Source organism: Podospora pseudocomata (assembly GCF_035222375.1).
Source record: "Podospora pseudocomata strain CBS 415.72m chromosome 2 map unlocalized CBS415.72m_2, whole genome shotgun sequence".
In the NCBI taxonomy this organism is placed as follows: domain Eukaryota; kingdom Fungi; phylum Ascomycota; class Sordariomycetes; order Sordariales; family Podosporaceae; genus Podospora; species Podospora pseudocomata.
In genome coordinates this window covers 344675-362757 of record NW_026946365.1, presented here as the reverse complement: position 1 = coordinate 362757, position 18083 = coordinate 344675, and the positions used below count along the sequence as shown (strand labels likewise).

The window sequence follows — 18083 nt, the reverse complement described above, 5'->3', positions numbered from 1 at the left end:
GGGTGCCGATACCCGGGTCGTCGCGTACGTACACGTCGAGTAGTCCTCACCACGCGCCTGTCTCTCCCTGCCTTCGCGAAGACCTCCACGCTGGAATGTTTTCCCGTCATCCAACCCCTTGTTTCAACGTCCAGCCCAGCAAAATGGACTCGACATTCCCCTCTGTTCAATTTAATCTAGCACTATCCATTCTTAAGAATTTAGGGACAGTCTGTAGGCTCACTGCGCCCCCTAGTAACGGGTGTAATTCTCATTCTCATCACAGTGAAAGCAAGGGGTAGCCTCCGTAGTTGAAGATTGAAGTCCCAGATGACAGCCACCACCTCTTCGACATGAACAACACTTCCTTTCTCTCTTGCATCTAGGCATTCTGCAACTGCTGTCTTTTCTGGTCTTTGCTTATCTATACCACCACGTATTCAGCGCACCTGCATGCTGCTATTACTCTCACCCGCAGCAGCAACTTGTCTGCCGTCGCCATCATGAGGCCTCAGCTTGCGGCCTGGATATCAATACTCCTCGCAGACCTCGTAGCGGCCGTCCCTACCGTCTCCTTCCCCATCAACTCCCAGGTGCCCCCGGTTGCTCAGATCGGCCAGCCCTTCGCGTTTGTCTTCTCGCCCTCGACCTTCACCTCGAGCTTCCCCCTCACGTACACGCTGGCCAATGCCCCCCGATGGCTCTCGATCGACAGCAGCAACCGGCGTCTTTTTGGCACGCCAGGTGAAGGAGATGTCGCCCCGGGCGAGGTGGTGGGAGTTCCAGTAAACTTGGTGGCAACAGACCAGACCGGCTCAACAACACATGAAGCTACGCTTGTTGTGTCAAGAAATCGAGGACCCAATGTCGAGATCCCTCTGGAGCAACAAATACCAAACTTTGGCATATTTTCCAGCCCATACTCGATTCTGTCTGGCCCAGACGCGCCATTCTCCTTCGCCTTGGACCAGAAGACGTTTACAAGTGTCTCGAACAGTCGCCTAGGCTACTACGCTGTCATGGCTGACAATACACCGCTCCCGGCCTGGGTTTCATTCGATCAAGACAAACTGTCCTTCTCCGGACGAACGCCTCCACTTGACTCTTTGATACAACCGCCACAGCGCTTCGCTTTCCACTTGGTTGCTAGCGATGTGGCAGGTTTCGCAGGTGCCGCGTTGCAATTCGATCTCGTGGTGGGAGTTCATCAAATCTCTGCAGAGGAAACGACCATCATCTTGACTGCCGTCCCGGGGAAACCTGTATCTTACACCAAGCTGAAGGATATCGTCAAACTCGACGGGAAGCCACCCAGTACTGGCGAGGTCACACTCAACACAAGTTCCGACATGCCTGCTTGGCTATCTGTCAACAAAGACAGCTGGGATATTACGGGCACCCCTACGGAAAAGTCCACATCGACCAATTTCACCATAACATTCCAGGACAATTTCTCCGATACTCTCAACATCACCATGCTGGTGGACGTGGAAAGCCAGGCCACGAAGGCGGCTGGTGTCTTCAAAGGAAGTTTACCGATCTTGACAGCCACCCCTGGCCAACATTTTTCCTTTGATTTCCGGCCCCATCTGGTCAATCCAGACGACATCGAGATTTCAGTTTCGCAGGGCGACTCAGCATCCTGGATCCGGTTCGACGCCGGCCGAAAGACCCTGTCTGGACACCCTCCCTCTGTCTCCAAAGACACCATTGCTGCGCTGGAGGTCTCGGCGCAATCGAGATCATCCAACAAGTCTGACAAGCTGTCCATGAAACTACTCATTCGAGCGGCAGCACACTCTACACCTAACTCCGATACGCTCTCAGATGCAGATTCAACGCCTCTCGGTGGTGTTCTCCCAGTCGGGGGAGATGCTGCTCCAAGCGGGAAGGTCAATGTGGTGTTGTTGGGGATACTTTTGCCAACAATTTTATCCGCCTTTGTCGTGGCATTCGCCGTGTTCTGGTGCTACCGAAGACAAAAAGCGAAGCAAAGGCCACGGCTTACCACTCGCGATATCTCAGGGCCTCTACCGGGGTCTTTTGTGATTACGTCTAATGGACCCAACACCGCGCCATCTCTCCCCGATATCAGTCACAACTTTGACAGAAGCTTCACTGTCGGCGATGTGTTTACGCCAGAAAATAAGATGTACGTCGAGTCACGCAGCTCGTTTTTGACCAAGGGGGGCGCGCCTACATCCCTGGCTACCGTCAAGTTACTCCCCCCGAGCGTCCGGTCCAAGCACGGGGGTGCCCGTGGCGGACGGATACCTTTCTTAGGGGGCGGAAGTTTTGGTGCCATGCGGCTCGGGAGCTCTCTGGCGTCTATTTCCGAGAGAAGTGTTAACGACGAGGCGGGCGAGATGGATGCACGTACAGCCGGGCTGCTTGGGAACAAGACAACAGGATCTTTCCGGGACGGGATTGAGATCAACATTCCCAGCGTTCAAGGGACGCCCAGGTCGAGGTACAATGATTCTCCAAACTCGCCATATCAACCTCATGCGATGGCAAGTCCTCGGTCTCGTTCTTCCTCGGCAGGATCCGACCCAGAGACGTTCCCGCTTCGAGCAGAATCGAAACTGGCACATTACGGACCGCCGGAAATCGCGAGGAGATTCATGTGGCCGTGGTTCAGGGGAAACAACTCGAGGAGCCGCAGCTCCAAGCTCCGCTGGGGCTCAAGGACACATAGCAAGCAACCGAGTACGTCGACGGTCGATACATTTGCCTACAAGAGAACAGGGCAGTCTATCGGCCTAGGGTATGCCGATGCGGGGATGGCGTCTGAGATAACACCGCCTCCTCGTGCAAGACTTCTTGGGGCAGTTCCACTGGCTCGGCCAGTAACCAGGAGGGGGCCTACCGATGCGAGTCTGGAAGGCATGATCCTCAGTCAAGGCCAGAGTGGGATGAGTATTCCCATGAATGCGCTGCCAACAACCCCTGGGGGACCTGGTGCTCCAAGCGTCGCCTCTCAAAAAGACATCTCTCTACCCCCTCTACCCGACTGGCGAGAGTCACCCGACGACTTCCTGGGTCTCTCCTATGATGATCTGGTCAAGAACTCACCTTTCCACCCGTCGGCCACATGGCAATCAATTTCTACAAATACAAACGACGAGTGGGTGGATGAGACAGTCGTGAGCATGGACACGCCACAGAGGGAAACGGCCAAGAAGGATATGGGCACACCGTCTAACTGGGCCGTGTTGCAAAACTCACCATTTATCAAAGACTGGGATGCCGGGATCGACTCGCCGTCGCCCGTGTCGATAGGACCAGGAGACGCTTCCACTCCTGCTGGAAATGAGAAACGGGAGCAGCAGCCGACGTCATCGAGGACACAGCCGTCCAACATAAGTGCTGCAGTAGGTTACAAGAGAGGATTCCAACGGGACCAGTCTGGACTGCCTGGGCGTAGTGAGTGGAAAGGGGTATCGTTAATGTCGGGCAAGAGTAGAGGGGAGGAGTCAGACTTTGCGGTGTATATTTGATTGGAATATCTTTCTAATATCTTTGGTTTTTCGTTTACCTAGCCAAATACCCAGAATTGAATTCTTCTTTGACCTCAAAGATCCAAATGATGGGGGATGTTGCACAGTATGTGCTTTAAAACTGTTACTCAAAGCACACAAATGTCGTCATGGGTGTAAAACGCCAAGGAAGTCAATACGGTAAAATACGCAGCCTCTCGTGACGCTGAAATCTTGTGCTCCTGAGCCTTAACAGAAAGTGCGGACGGACCAGGCAGGCACTCCAGGCAGCCGCAGGGGTAGGAATTGGCACAGTGGAGAGTCCCCCCAACCCCCGCTTCCCTTTTTAGCAGCCCACGGTCTCCTCATTGCCTCGCAGTCCTATTTTTGCGCACTGTGAGGTCTGGTATCGGCAGGAGTCCACTGCGAGCGTGACTGGAGAGAGGCCAGACCGTCAGCCGTCGACTCAGGAACGGCCTTCTCTTGCGTTTCGCATGATGATGAGCTGAGTGAGGGCTGAGGTGGTTGACCTGATATCTCAAGGCGTGCTCATGAGATGGATGTTCCAGGCACCTTAGCTACACCTATCTACCTATGACTGTCTGGGTAGAGCTGTCAAGGCTGTGACTGATAGAAAGAGCTACCCCACACGCGACATCCTTTAGCCAGGGAGGGCAGGCAGTCTGAATAGCATCACAGCTTTCTGCCTTGCGAGTGGTGATAAGGTTGTTATCTGGAAGTGGATGTGCCCATGTGTCTGGGTGCAGCAGATCCTTGTCCTTTGTTTCTGAGACGCCTCTCTCTTGTATGTAGTGTTTAATCTCGCACTTGTCTCTACTCGTGGTCTATGTAGTCCAGATTGTTGATAACATATGGAAGATAGTGTAGTCTCTCTACTCTGCTTGTCATTCATCAGCTAGCCGCCTAGCTGTTGCACAATTGCCACACCACAAAAGATAGACGTCTCTCTGCTGCTGTCTCTTCCAGGCACGGCCGGCTCCCGCCCAACAACAACCCCGCTCCACCACAAATTTGCTCCGTGCGCCACCCAGCAGGACGCAAACCCGCCAAACCCGCCCAGCGACCTGGGACTGTGCCAAAGAAAGGGACCTGACCTGACCTGAACACTTAACGGAAAAAAAAATAACACGAAGCGCCTGGCGACTACGGGATACCGCATTACACCACCTCACCGACGTCCTTTTTCGCGGCTCCCTTTTTTTTCTTGATTCCCATCTCCGACATCAACGTCATCGGTATCAGCATCGCCCACCCCACGAGCTCGGTCCAGCCCAAAATCAACTTGTCGTTAAACTGACTGTGTCGCCTGCTCTCCCTTCCCCCTTCACCCTTCTGCCCAATCTCGCCGACCAAAACCCCTCCCCCCACCGACCACCGGTAGCCGCGCTGCTGCCGAATTCCATATCACCACCGCGTCATCATGGGCCAGACACTTTCTGAGCCTGTTGTCGAGAAGGTATGTGCCTTTTCCTGAAGAGGTGGTTGTCGCAGCCCTTGGCCGTCCGTGCTGCCATCCTGGCCATCGCGGGCGCGCACACACTTTGCTCGTCTGCCCCTCTCTGCCTCAAGCTCTCCTCCCCAGGCCAGGGGCCGATCATGGTGCTCACATGCCCGCGCCCATGGCTCCCTTCCTTGCCAATATCGTCTTCCAGCTGCTCGCGCTGGATACAAAAACCAGAGGCTAACGCGGCAGGGATAATGCCTATAGGCTTCAGAGAATGGCGGAGACGAACGACTACTCTATGGCGTGTCGGCCATGCAGGGCTGGCGCATCAGCATGGAGGACTCTCACACGACAGTACTCGACCTGCTCGCTGGCACTAAGGCTGCCAAGGACCACAGCTCGAAACTCTCCTTCTTTGGCGTCTTTGATGGCCACGGCGGCGACAAGGTAGCGCTGTTTGCGGGCGACAACATTCACAACATTATTGCGAAGCAGGATACATTTAAAGCCGGCAACTACGAACAGGCTCTCAAAGATGGCTTTTTGGCGACCGACAGAGCTATTCTCAACGGTATGATGCCAGCCTGGTCTTCTTATTCTCACAAAACGGGGGGTTCTGGACGGTCCAGATTTGCTAGGGGAGGAAGGCTATGTGATTCAACATCCCCAAATCACTCAGAAAATGGCGCCCTTTCTGGAACGAGTTCGCTAACCTGTTGCTGCCTCCTGAACAGATCCCAAATACGAGGAGGAAGTGTCCGGCTGCACTGCCTGCGTGGGCCTGATTACGGAAGACAAGATCTATGTTGTATGTTTGACCCCGTGCTGCTGAGGAGAATTCCCCTCATTGTGCACCCCCACTTTGGTCCACTGATGCTGACTTTGCCTCTCCGCGGTAGGCGAACGCTGGTGACTCGAGAGGCGTCTTGGGCGTAAAGGGCCGGGCGAAGCCCCTTTCTTTTGACCACAAACCACAGAACGAAGGTGCGCCGAAAACACAGCTGTCACTCTTCTCTAGCCGCGCCTGTCCGCTAACCGGGTGATTGTGTTGCGGATGTGTAGGCGAAAAGGCGCGAATTACGGCTGCAGGTGGCTTTGTCGACTTTGGCCGTGTCAACGGGAACTTGGCCCTGTCAAGAGCCATTGGTGATTTCGAATTCAAGAAGAGCGCCGAGCTCGCGCCAGAACAACAAATCGTGACAGCTTATCCGGACGTTGTGGTTCATGACCTAGGCGACGACGATGAGTTCCTCGTGCTTGCTTGCGACGGTACAGTTTCCCCCTCTATCCCCTGTTTCTTGGACTGTTCGCTGACCTTGTCCATTTACAAGGCATCTGGGATTGCCAGTCTTCCCAAGCCGTTGTCGAATTCGTCAGGCGTGGAATCGCTGCCAAGCAGGATTTGGACAAGATCTGCGAGAACATGATGGACAACTGCCTGGCCTCCAACTCGGAGACGGGAGGCGTCGGCTGCGACAACATGACCATGATCATTGTCGCTTTCCTCAGGGGACGGACCAAGGAAGAGTGGTATGAGGAGATTGCCCGGCGGGTTGCCAACGGAGACGGTCCTTGTGCCCCGCCCGAATATGGTAGGGAATCTTCGCCGTCTTCTTAAACGCGCACGCTCTGGTTGTTTTCCTCCGCCCACATCAAGACCACCACCTGCCCCCATATCCTGTATCTTTCTCCTTCTCGTCTCCCTTTTCATATGGATCATCATACTTTTCGGAACCGAGCGCGCTCTTGACACTGGTCTACCGCACACTTTTTCTACCAAAACATCATTACTAATACATGGCTTTTTCACACATTTTAGCTGAGTTCCGCGGCCCCGGCGTGCATCACAACTTTGATGATAGTGACAGCGGGTATGATGTCGAAGAGAACAAGCAAGGTGGTGGCGCTGGCAGAAGCTTCGGCATCGGTGGTTACAAGGGCCGCATCATCTTCCTGGGTGATGGGACCGAGGTGCTGACCGACTCAGACGACACTGAGATGTTTGACAACTCGGAGGAGGATAAGGATCTCGCAAGCCAGGTGTCCAAAGCGTCGTCAGTCGAGGGCGGCGAAGCTGCTGCCGGGAAGGAGCAGGAGAAGAAGCCCGAGCCAACGCCAGAGGCTGCGGGGAAACCTAGCGGCGAGGCGGAGATGAAGAAGGACGCTTAAGTATAGGGTCAGAGGGGTAGTCTCTGGAGGATGGCATCTCGAGCATGTCTGTATGGCTTTTTCTGTTAGCGTATCGGCGGGAACTGTTGTGGGAGGGGGGAGGGGCTGTGGAATACGTGTAAAGGGGTGAAATGGAGAGGGTCTGGGAGAGGGTCTGGGGAGGTAAAAGCCCGGAGCCAGTTGGCTGAACTGGACTTGGGGTCTTGGGATGGGGAAGAATGGGTTGAAAGGGATTTCAAGGAATCTTTTTTGTGGAAAGCAAGACATAACACTCGTCATCATCTCCCCCTCTTCAACAACACCAGCACAACACACACGAACAACAAGCATGATTCGTTCAAAAACTCTTGATCCTGCTCCGCCTGTCTCTCTTCCCGTCGTCTCGTTACCATTGTGCCTGTACTGTTGCCCCTCTGGTCTGAGAGAGAAGGGGAACCTCGTGTTTTCCTTGTTTTATTTTGTTTTTTTCCTTTTTACTCTCTTGTTTTACACTTTTACCCTATACCTATCTATTCTACGCGATTTTTCATGTCCTGCCTCGATACATGCCTGAAGAAATTGATGACAAAATCCGTGATTTGATCACTGAGCAGAGTAAAGCTGTCTGGTCCTGTATGCGTATAAAGGCGGAAGAGAGAGAGAGAAAGAGAGACAGCCAAGGATGCCAGCTGTATTGACCGTAAGAGCCCCTGTTGGATGAACTATGTATATACCGTTTGTAATGTGGCTGGTACTCTCTGCGCAGCGTGCGTTCAAAGATGAGGAGACAGTGACGATGTAGCCGGCAGAGATCCCCATTGTTTACTCACTGAGAGAAGGTCAATGCATTCATCTTATTGTCTTCGCGTCGCCATTGTTGCCGAGTGTAGTGGGGGCATGGGTAGATAGATCAATAGAATGACTCACATATTGAGGACAACCACACAATCAAAACCGTCGTCTTTCCTCCCCTCCTCGAGGTTCTCGTCTCTCCCCTTTCGTTCACTTCTTTTTCCGCCTGTTCGAAGGGTGGCACAGAGAACACCGCCACCCGCAGCTTCATCAAGAATCATCACCAAGACACCATCAAATCAGGCACCACTTCTCTCAATATTCCGTTCGCTTCGTTATACTCGGCATTAGATTAACGCACATTCTAGGTTGACAAAGATGCTAGACCAGTTGCGTCCGAATGAACCACCCAACCTTGCCCTCTAACTATTCGAATGCATGTCATCCGTTTGCCCCATCTCCCCCGTCTTTATGTTCGTCGTCATGATCGTCATTCCCATCCCCTTATACCCATCGTCAACCGTCATATCCACAAGGCAAGAAAGGGGTATGGGGGTGGGGAAGTTTTTGGTCGACTAGTCTACCTCCAACAAACGTTGAATAGCGTCGAACAACACCAGCAACAAGAGCATCTATCGACCAGAAACAGCGCTGCCGAAAGCTTCCCTCTACCGAGCAATACGAATCCCATTGAAAGGAAAAAACCCCGCCGTTGTTACTTTTATGAATCCCGACCCAAAAAATCGACCGAAGCAAAAGCCGATGCCGTACAAAGAAATCATGGCGTTTAGGCCTTGTTCTTTCTTCTCTTGCCAACCTGGGCCGAGAAACCAGTCTTGATAGCCTGGACGGAACGACGAGAGCCGCAAGAGTTGCAGGTAATAAAGCTGAGAGGTTGTTAGTGCACTGCCACTCGCATGAACGGCAGGGGCAGGAAAACATACTAAAGGCGATTCTCGCCCTTGGAGAGCTCGGTATTGGGGGAACGGCACGTCTTACAGGTGACATATTCTAGTTTCGAAGCGTTAGCGTCCGACGGACAAGAGAGCCACAGAGACATGACGACATACCTATAATATACGTGCGAAGAACGTTCTCAATCTGTTTCTGTTGGAAGCGACCCTTGATGACCAACCGCCTGGAACCGTCGACGGAACCGCTGGTACCCAACTCAGCAAAGAGGTAGGCTGTGACGTGCTCGTCGGCACGCTTCATGCGCTTACAAATCTCGGCAAGGTTGGCGAAAATGGTCTTCTTGTTGCCTTCGCGCAAGCACTGAGGAGGAGGAATCTTGTAGGAGCGGGTGCCGGTTGAGGCGTGGTCGGGGTTCTTCTGCGACAAGAGGGCGAAAAATCTGGAGAGGAGTGGGCTGTAGTTGATGGTGCTGGTCTCGTCGTGCTTGAAAATGCCGGTACCCTTCTCCCAGTCACCCTCCTGCTCCTCCGACTCAGGAGCAGCCTCTTCACCCGCCTTGCCTTCGATGTTGAGCTTCTCGAGCTTCCTGGCGAAGTCATCATTGTCCTTAGGAACCTTTTTCTTCTTTTTCTTGAGCAAGAGATCGATGCCCTCCTCGCCGGCAACGGGGGCGGCGGCTTCGTCGTCACCCTCAGCGGTCCCGACCTTGGCCTTCTTCTTTTTCTTCATGAGTCTGAGATCGAGCCCGTCAGCATCCTCAGCAGGAGCGGCGGCGGGTGCTTGAGAGGCAGCATCAGTAAAGGCACCGAGAGCGGCGGAGAGAGGCGGCGTACGAGGGGTATGCGACATGGCTGTCTCTTTGGTATCGTCGTTCGGGGAAGCAACCATGGTTACACTGCCGTCTGCGTCGACTACAAGCTTCTCGTCGGTGAAGGCAACTGATTTGCGCGAGGCACGTCGTTGGAGAGAGAGTTCCTAACGATGTTAGTGATGCTGTTTGTCTCGAGTCGCAGTCGTAGGTTGTCAAGTCGCTTCGGAACTAAAATTTCCGGAGGGGCGGGCGATTGTCGGGTTTGGTGGTCAAAGGAAGAGTCAACCGTCAAAGGGACAAGGGGAGGGGTGGGTAGGGTCTCGGGTGGCGCAAAAGGGAGTGGGAGAAAAAAAAAGAGGGAGGGTAGTCTTTGGAGGGGTAGTGAATTTACTGTGGGAGTGCTGGTGCTCGTGCCTGTGCCGGTGAGGGGAAACGGCGGGAGGTGAGGGCTAGGATAGACAGATGTAAAACTTACTTCAGTGCTCATGTTTGGCCACGGATGTCACAGGGTTCTTGGTTTTCTCGTTTCTCGAAGATGTTCTGGACTCTCCACCGCTTTTTTTCGCTAGTGAGAGAAGGGATCGGGGTGCGCTGGTTCGTGGGGTGCAACAAGTGCTGGGTTCACAGCAGCCGTCTCTTTTGCCAGGTTGTTTCCTAATGCCTTGCCTTTTCTCGGTAGCCGAACAAGTGTGGTTTCTGTGTAGAGATGGTCGCCCTATCACTGACTTGGCGCCTTCTTCATGACGTTGGATTCACTCACTGTGACTCAGGCCCTCAGTCACCTGACAAGCGGGGGGTTTTTGCTCCCACCTCACTGCCAGCTGCCGATAACGACAACGATAAGCCTTGTGGTGAGGAGACAGTGCGTAGACAGTGCCCAGCACTCCAGCCCGCTACAGCAGCTACTGCAATGCAAGCGAAGCGCCCAGTGGGACAGGTGAATGAATGCTAGATTGCTCCATGCTTAGGTTGCCGCACCCATACAATACATTCACCACTGCGCCGGTTGCCACGAGTCTAGTGTAGACAGTCCACGATACCACGAGAGGGACTCATTCACTCTAGTGAAAGCTCAACCGAGACCCGATTCACCCCCCGTCCTCAGACATCGTGACGTACTCCGACCAACGCTGCTCTGTTCCCCACCTCATCGCCCAAGCTCCATGATGGCGAGCACTTCAGACTCCTTCGTCATCTCCGACATGGCTCCCTCCTCAGACAACGACGATGTCGATTCCCTTCCATCCATCTCCAGCAGCATTCTCGATTCCGAAGACGAATCCGATGCCCAAAGGGAGTGGGAGACAAGTCTAGAGCAGCTACAGCTTTTGCTGACAATGATTATTATGCCATTTGCGGGCAAGTATCTTGGCCGCAAGTTTGCCTACTGGAGTATGCTGGCTCTTGTGCCTGGTTGCCTTTTAGGTCCATAATGCTAACTGGAGTTCTTCAGGCTGGGCGCGGTATATGGAATGGATGCACAACGTCGAGATCCGGTGGACAAATAAGAGAGAGTTTGCGGCCGTGGGAGCTGTGCAAGCAGCTTCTTCGTTATGACTTGGTGGTTTCACGGGCTGGGAAAAGCCATTCTGAGCAGTACATATCCTCTTTTCGACAACTGATTAGAAGAATTATATAAGGGGCGGCCCCGCGAAGCGTTTATGGCGTTATTGGGATATGTATACACACGGCACAAAACATGGGAAAACAGCTACATCAACGGCATACTGAACTTGTCGTTCAAATGCGCAGATAATACAACTGTTGGTATTCAAGTCGACCTATCGACATCGTTGCTATTTTGAGTGTACAGCTCCAGGGGCACCACTACCGCATCCCAAACCCACGATCCCACTTATATACCAAACAAACAAAGACAACCCGTCTCCCAAACCATGTACCTAATCCATCATTACATGCCCCAGCCTTTGCATTCCCATCATTTCTTATCATTACGAAGCCCAGGGAATCACCCTCGTCATAGCCCTCTCGGCGTTGGTCATTAATCTTCATTACATTTGTTTCCTACTCTTCCCGTCGTTCATAACAACCAAAGGGAGCCAATAAGTCAGCGCAGCTTATACGCCAATCTGGCTCATAGTCGGACCAGTCCTCACGCTACCACCCCCCCTGCGAAATCCCATGAGGCTCAGCACCAGAACGGCCGTGAACAGCGGAAACAAGAACCACATAAACACGGTCGACGCCTGGATCTGTCTGCACCGCTTGGTATTGTCGGTGCTGCCGTAGGCAATCCAATCGGCCGCCTTATTGCCTGGGTCGGCGCAGTTAACAACTGTCAACTTGGCAGCCAGCACGATGGCGGCGATAAAGGTGAAGAGCGTAGCGGCTGCGTCGAGGGCGAGAAGGCCGACCGGGTAGGAGAGACGCTCAATGACGGTGGAAATGAGACCGTAAAGGGCGGCTAGCCAGGTGATTACAAGGACGAACATGGTGAAGTTGATGGCTGCTGTGGCCGACGAAGCGGCCGAGACGTTGGTAGCGATCACATTGCCTATCAGGGCCGTGGTGATGAGAATGAAGAGGAGCTGCGCTGAGCGGAAGTAGAGCGGTGTTTTTTCCATCTTGGCGATTTCCTTGTGCGAGGTAGTAGCTGTCGTCGGGTTTTGCCGTCGGAACTGGATCAATTCGGCAATTCGTGTAGGTGAGGTCTGTGACGTAAATAGCTATGGGTAGGTGTTGTTTTTTTTTAATGTGTGCTGAGAAAAATAATACGACTCGTGGGATAGTTCTGGTCTTGTAGGCGAATTGTTGGCTATCCGGTGTGTAGGTGCCCAGGAATGCGAGTCGTCACTTCTGCACGGATGATGGATGGTGTGGTTTTGGGATGTGTGGATTGGGGGGGGGGTTCGGTTTTTAGGCTGGCTAAGAGTGCTGGTCGCAATAAATCGGAGGGCGGTATTATTAAGAAAGCAGCCCGTCACATATGATCAACAAAAGAAGGAGCCATACAAACTCAAGATAATGCCCAGGATGGCCGAGGGGAAACTGGGGAAGAAAGAGCATCATCGAGCTGTTGCACAACACTGCTGAAAAGTGGGGCAATGACGGCAGTTTTTTGGTGGCGACAGCGGCCCAAGCTCCTTTTGTCGACACCGCATGTCAACAATGGCGCTTCCGTCCACGACCCCGAATTCCTCTTTGTCTGCCCCAGTCCGAAACAGCTGCTCCAAAAGAGCGACACTCTCATCCACACAAAACTTTCTGTGTCTCCATAGCCTCCATAGCCATGCGCCGAGCTTACCGCCAGCTCCTCAGTCCACGCAAGACATTCTGTGATCTGCTACAAGGATGTTGAAGGGTGATGGGGTCGGTTGGCTGGGACACAAGCCACCCTTTTTTTTTTCTGTTGAAGCCGTTAGCGCCATTGGGCCATTGCTCCAATAAGCCATCACACTCCTCACAAAATATTGAGACAGCAAATAAGCTCTCCCATATCATAAACCCATGCCTTAGAAGCAAATCAGTAGGCCTTCTAAACATTTTAAAAGGCCTATTACTATCTTTATAGGCCTATTAACTATCTTCATAGGCCTATTAACTATTTTCATAAGCCTATTAAATATTGAAAGGCCTATAAATATCTTTGAGGGCCTGGTAATTATCTTCAGGGCATAGTTCACAATATGGTATGAGTTAACCTACTTGTATGTCAATTATTATGTGGCGAGGGTTGCAGTCCACCACCCCTGATGACAGCCTTCAGCCTTTTTGTTCTCTCTGACCCAGCAACGGCGATGCATGAGTGCCACGTGCTGCTCCCCCTCCCCCTCATTGTGTGGAACCCCGTTTCCAAAGCAGCGGCTCCAGAGAACAATGGACTCTATTCCGCGCACCCGTATCTCGGGGCCCGTGGAGAGCTCCGTGCCCGGTTGTGGTGAGCATTCCACACCGAGGCTTGGCACCCGGTGGTGTTGTGAAGCTCTTGGTCCAAATATCTTGGCGGCCTCTTTTCCCAGTTTACCTATGAGAAAGGAGTGCCATCCGTGGTGCCATTATCACTCACCTCCCATTATCCGTAACTCCGGATCACTCAACACGTTGCCATATCGACATGTGGGTACATCATCAAGAGGAGAAAGTAAACAGTGGCTGTGCTACTGTCTCATACCAATCAATAGATCAAACCCAGGCTCAAGCCCCATTTTCCTTCGGAAACAACCTTGGCCATTTTGCTACCGCCTCTCCAGAATCATATCCAGAAGCCTGAGTAGAAACGCCGTCACTGTTCAGTGCCACTTGAGACACTATTCTGGGACCTCCCACAATCACGTCCCCTCCCATTCTCTTCCGGTCATAAATAACAGTCCCATTCACAGCCCCCACGCTCCTCCAGTACAATTCTTCTCCGTCACCCGTAAACTCAAACTCTTGGCTCGACTCGCCCCATCCTGTACTGCTCATCTGATCGCCTGTCTGGCGATACTCTGCTATGCCCTCTTTGATCGTGTACAGCTTGGACCTGCTGTATCCCGTGTCAAAGGCTTCCAGTCCGGTCGGGAACACCACCCCTCCTCCCCATCCGTCCACCTCTACCTGCCTTCCCTGAATGGCGTGCGCCCAAATACTCAAGTTCCCCTGTTCTGATACCGCATAGCTTGAGTTCACGGACAGCGGGTACTGATACAGCACCTCATACCCTCCCCGCTGGTTGCCTTTCTCCAGATCGTTGGAAACAAACCCAGCCTGGTCTCTCCCCTCGATCGTTAAATCATTTATCGCCTGCAATCCATGCTGAGAAATCAACCCCTGATTTGAATACGCCAGCTCCTGCACCCATTTCACTTCCTGCATCTTCTCCCGGCCCAGGAAAGCCGACACCTGCCCCCTAATCTCGATCTTTCTTTTGACCACAATCGAGTAATCCAACGTCTCATTACCTAGCTGCTGCCGATCCAGCTTGGCCTCACTGCGCGCCACAATCTCGGGCTCCAGCGCTGTAACCATCGGCTGCTTCAGCCCAGTGGTGATGCACCCATCCCCCTTTGCACAAGCGTGCTCATCCTTCCTGTCGTAATCCAACCAGATAAACATCTTGCCAGTCACCACCCAGTTGTCCCCTACCTTTTCCGTCAACTTCCCATCCCTGCCCACGCCGGCAATCTTGATCTCGAACGTGTGTTCCTCTCCATCACAGAGCAGAGGTAACCAGGGGCTGATGTCGATCTCCTGCTCCTTGATATCAAACGCCTGGATCCCAACGATGGGCCGGTGCAAACTCGGTACTACACCCCCGGTGAAGATGACGGGAAAAGGCCACGACACCCCGGCGAGTTGGTTGTCAATGTAGAGCTGCACCTCTCTAAAGGGGGACAGCCCCGGGAGGGGGTCATCTTCGAATGTTGCCGTGTCTGACTCGAGGACGTTGGACCAAAAGAATTCTTCGCTTGCCTGTCCCGTGGTGGAGAGGGAGACGACCGCGCGGCGGATGTCACGGGGAAGGGAGCCAGCGGAAAAGGTAGTGATGGCGCGTTGGGAGGGGAGGGTGAACACGCTTGGCGAATTGGTCGAGGACAACCGGGCCGAGATGGGGAAGATCAGGTCTGAGGGAGGGGCTTGCTGGGCTTGGTTGGCGGGGTGGGGGTTTGGGTCGTTGTAGAAGATGGCTGTCATGGTGGTGTTGAAGATGCCGGTGTATTTCTCGTCTTTTGGTTCACGTCAACACCGAAACGGACGAGATCGGCTGGCACGGGGTCTTACTGATCAGGTTTCCCAGGTCAAAGATGACTTTTTGAGGGCGTTTCCAAAAGTACATGTAGTGCGTCATGTCCTTGAGGTAGATCCAGCTTATTCCGGGAGGCGCGGTGGGCTGGGCTGTGGAAGTTCTCCCTGAGAAATTTACTATTAGTTATCTACTTCCTCGAGGCATGATGTGAAGGCGGATACACTTACAAACCTCGGTATCCCCAAAGTACATCACCGCAAGCCGGTCAAACTGTCTGCCGACAGAAACGGAGCTAAAGTTGAGCACCACTCTGTTGAAAGGACAGTCGGGAGGTGTATAATCCCCTGGTTATGACTCTTGTATCAGAATCGACAGCTCAGAAAACGACAGAATTTCATGGTGCAAATGCGGCATAGTGGTAAAGGGACATCTGTACCAATGAACGGATCACCATAGCTCCACGCAAAGTCCCTTCTCATGAGCAAAACCGTGCACAGCTTGGGGCTGTACTCATTCCCATGCCGGGTCGAGCCGTCGCTCTGAACTGGGCCATCTGGCATCCGCACTGGCTGTGCGACTTCAAAGGTTTTGAGAACAGCCCGCGTGGGGGCAGGGGCTGGCGGGGGATCGTCATTCTGTGCTGCTCGAGATCTGAGGGATTGCCAGAAATCGTCGAGATGATGCTTAGCAATCGATGCTGCCGTTGCTGGTCCATGCACTTTCAAACAACGCGTCTGGTGAAGTGCGGAAATAAGCGTCAGCCCCGCCAAAAAGGCCGTTAGCCAGAGCATAATACACCGCCGGCGCCGTAGTTGGCCGTTGTCGGCGGGAGTGATGGTGTCTTGAACAAGAAGAGGGCGTTGAGGGGAATCGTCTTTTAGATCTTCATCGTAGCAACCCTCAGGGCCCGCCATGACAGCACCCATCAAGTTTCACAGTTGGGGAATGTTGTTGGCCTTGGTTTGTCAGTTGCGATCAATGTATTGTTACTAGCAGACAGGAAACCTTTAAAACACAAAGATAAAAAGCATACAAAAAGGAAAAGAACAGTAAACCAGGCAGAGAGAGAGGTGAATACAGATGCGGTGCTATCTACCCCAAGTGCAACACTCCCTCCTCCATTCCCCAAACTCCTAATAAACCAAGCGCAACCTCAAAACACATCGCCGCTTGCTGTCCTTCCATTCCCCGCGCTCCGAACCCGAGATAGCATGCACAATAAATAATAAAGGGTATATTAAACATCAAGGCACAATTCAGCCATCAAAAACTGTGGCAGCCGGCGTTGGCTTGTTATCGGCTGTTGTCTTCCCCCGCTCCGTGGTGCAGGCAGTTGATCAAAAGGGGAAAAGGCTTGGCGGAGGGGCAGTTCTGGCAAACGACCGCATCTTTGATTTGTGAGTTGGGGGGTGAGAGGCTATCGGTGAATCCCCAGGGACCGCGTGTTTTGAAAATTATTTGGAAAAGCTGACTTTTTGTTCCATCAGGCCAGCCCTGACTCAGGCCGTTGCCTTCGTTTCTGTAAGACGTCGGTTGAGCTCCACAATTCCGGTTTGTGGATCCCCCGAGAACCGACCCCGACCACGACCTCGATCCGAACCTGGTTTTCGCGGCACGGCAAAAGTGGAGACCATGACCAGTCCCGTCATGACCGGCGCTGGCCTGCGGGAGTCGCAAAGGCCCAAGGGTTGTCCCAAAACCTGGCTACTGCCTTTCTCGCAATCTCCTTGTCCGGCCAGAATGACTGAAAATAATTGAACACGGCGAATTCTTGTTCTGACATGAGGTAGAGATCAGGCCTGGTCACGACTTTGTTCCAGATTTTGTTGAAGGCGTCTGTGAGGAGCTTTGCGACCGTTGGTTCGATGGCCCCCTCCTCGCTTTCCCGAGCGAGTTCCAAGGCGAACATGACCGAGGAAGGCGTTACTTTCTCGCGCAGGATCAGCTCTTGTTCAAGTGTGAGCCCATGCAGGGCTGCCAAGGCGGACTGTTCTTGTGGTGTCGTGAGGGAGGAGGGGACCATTGCGGGCGACTGTGACGGTATTGAGTTGGTTGTAGTTGACTGTTGACCGGTGGTCATTGTATGGAGGGAAGGGGGGTTGGTGATCAGATCCGGTGGTGATATGGCAGCGAGGCAACAAGGGCATAAAGTGGGCAGTGGAATCTGGTGTTCCTGTGTGGACAGCATGATTAGTGGGTTTTGGGGGTGCAAGACGGGTAGGAAGTGGTTTATATGGGTGAGCAAAAGAAGTGGGCAGAATCTGTTTGAGATGAGTGGTGCTTCGGCGTTTGTCATTCATATGGCTGCCAACAAGGGAGTGTGATCGCTGAGCTTGACTCCTCCCTCCTATTTTATTGGCAAGAGAACCCTCCCTTCTTGTATCGGATGGCAACACAAGCGAGATCCATGTTGGAGCGTGTGAGGTACAAGTCGTGGGTGGATCAAAGCACACCAGCTTTGCTCAGCCACCACCATGTGGGTATGCATCCCGTTTTCCGCGTCCGAAGGACATGCAGAACGCTATTCATGAGCTAGAGGAGAGGACGTATTTGTACCGCAGGGCCGAAAAGCAAGAAATAGAGCGTCTCGTAAACTGACAGCGGCGGGGATCTGGAGGTAAGGCAACCTCGGCCAATGCCACGAGCTACCGGCCAGCTTCCGATTCCCTCCAAGGCAAGGTAAAGTGTTAAGAGGTGTCTGAGAAACGCCGTTGGGCAAGCTACTCAGCACACCAGCCAGCACCTGGCAAGGAACATTCGTCCGAGTGAAGCACACGTGGATGGACAACCGTTCATCCCATTTTGGCA

The 18083-nt window shown here is 53.2% G+C and overlaps 7 protein-coding genes across 7 annotated transcripts; 3 read left to right on the top strand and 4 right to left on the bottom strand.

Annotated features, from left to right (window-relative positions):
• Nucleotides 1-143: 143 nt before the first annotated feature.
• Nucleotides 144-3479, top strand: AXL2 (polarity establishment/cellular polarization; the record flags this gene model as incomplete). The annotated part of the gene is made up of 2 exons (XM_062886913.1): nt 144-209; nt 366-3479. 2 exons carry the CDS (start codon nt 144-146, stop codon nt 3477-3479), a joined length of 3180 nt encoding a protein of 1059 aa, XP_062746671.1.
• Nucleotides 3480-3873: 394 nt separating this feature from the next.
• PTC2 (Protein phosphatase 2C 2) lies at nt 3874-7722 on the top strand. Its single transcript, XM_062886912.1, has 7 exons — nt 3874-4935; nt 5188-5494; nt 5658-5731; nt 5823-5907; nt 5986-6192; nt 6255-6515; nt 6743-7722. The coding sequence occupies exons 1-7, from the start codon at nt 4900-4902 to the stop codon at nt 7090-7092; spliced, it is 1320 nt and encodes a 439-aa protein (XP_062746670.1). The 5' UTR covers nt 3874-4899; the 3' UTR covers nt 7093-7722.
• Nucleotides 7723-7830: 108 nt separating this feature from the next.
• Nucleotides 7831-10362, bottom strand: SUI3 (translation initiation factor eIF-2 beta subunit). Its single transcript, XM_062886911.1, has 4 exons — nt 10065-10362; nt 8934-9753; nt 8808-8874; nt 7831-8750 (listed from the first exon to the last, which is right to left on the bottom strand). Exons 1-4 carry the CDS (start codon nt 10074-10076, stop codon nt 8651-8653), a joined length of 999 nt encoding a protein of 332 aa, XP_062746669.1. The 5' UTR covers nt 10077-10362; the 3' UTR covers nt 7831-8650.
• Nucleotides 10363-10421: 59 nt separating this feature from the next.
• QC762_200265 (uncharacterized protein) lies at nt 10422-12404 on the top strand. The gene is made up of 2 exons (XM_062886910.1): nt 10422-10981; nt 11043-12404. The coding sequence occupies exons 1-2, from the start codon at nt 10753-10755 to the stop codon at nt 11144-11146; spliced, it is 333 nt and encodes a 110-aa protein (XP_062746667.1). The 5' UTR covers nt 10422-10752; the 3' UTR covers nt 11147-12404.
• On the bottom strand, nt 11668-12174 carry QC762_200260 (uncharacterized protein; the record flags this gene model as incomplete). Its single annotated transcript, XM_062886909.1, has 1 exon — nt 11668-12174. One exon carries the CDS (start codon nt 12172-12174, stop codon nt 11668-11670), a length of 507 nt encoding a protein of 168 aa, XP_062746668.1.
• Nucleotides 12405-13540: 1136 nt separating the features above from the next.
• Nucleotides 13541-15527, bottom strand: QC762_200250 (uncharacterized protein; the record flags this gene model as incomplete). Its single annotated transcript, XM_062886908.1, has 3 exons — nt 13541-15255; nt 15311-15424; nt 15503-15527. The coding sequence occupies 3 exons, from the start codon at nt 15525-15527 to the stop codon at nt 13745-13747; spliced, it is 1650 nt and encodes a 549-aa protein (XP_062746666.1). The 3' UTR covers nt 13541-13744.
• Nucleotides 15528-16920: 1393 nt separating this feature from the next.
• Nucleotides 16921-17463, bottom strand: QC762_200245 (uncharacterized protein; the record flags this gene model as incomplete). Its single annotated transcript, XM_062886907.1, has 1 exon — nt 16921-17463. One exon carries the CDS (start codon nt 17461-17463, stop codon nt 16921-16923), a length of 543 nt encoding a protein of 180 aa, XP_062746665.1.
• Nucleotides 17464-18083: the final 620 nt, after the last annotated feature.

What these genes read in the sequence shown, in the direction of transcription:
- PTC2 (XM_062886912.1), top strand. Translation starts at nt 4,900, where the DNA reads ATGGGCCAGACACTTTCTGAGCCTGTTGTCGAGAAG. An exon ending in CCACAAACCACAGAACGAAG is followed by an intron (nt 5,908 to 5,985) that starts GTGCGCCGAAAA and finishes GCGGATGTGTAG; the next exon opens with GCGAAAAGGCGCGAATTACG. An exon ending in TTGTGCCCCGCCCGAATATG is followed by an intron (nt 6,516 to 6,742) that starts GTAGGGAATCTT and finishes CACACATTTTAG; the next exon opens with CTGAGTTCCGCGGCCCCGGC.
- SUI3 (XM_062886911.1), bottom strand. An exon ending in TCTTCGCACGTATATTATAG is followed by an intron (nt 8,875 to 8,933) that starts GTATGTCGTCAT and finishes CTTCGAAACTAG; the next exon opens with AATATGTCACCTGTAAGACG. An exon ending in AAGGGCGAGAATCGCCTTTA is followed by an intron (nt 8,751 to 8,807) that starts GTATGTTTTCCT and finishes ACAACCTCTCAG; the next exon opens with CTTTATTACCTGCAACTCTT.
- QC762_200265 (XM_062886910.1), top strand. Translation starts at nt 10,753, where the DNA reads ATGATGGCGAGCACTTCAGACTCCTTCGTCATCTCCGACATGGCTCCC. An exon ending in CCGCAAGTTTGCCTACTGGA is followed by an intron (nt 10,982 to 11,042) that starts GTATGCTGGCTC and finishes GGAGTTCTTCAG; the next exon opens with GCTGGGCGCGGTATATGGAA.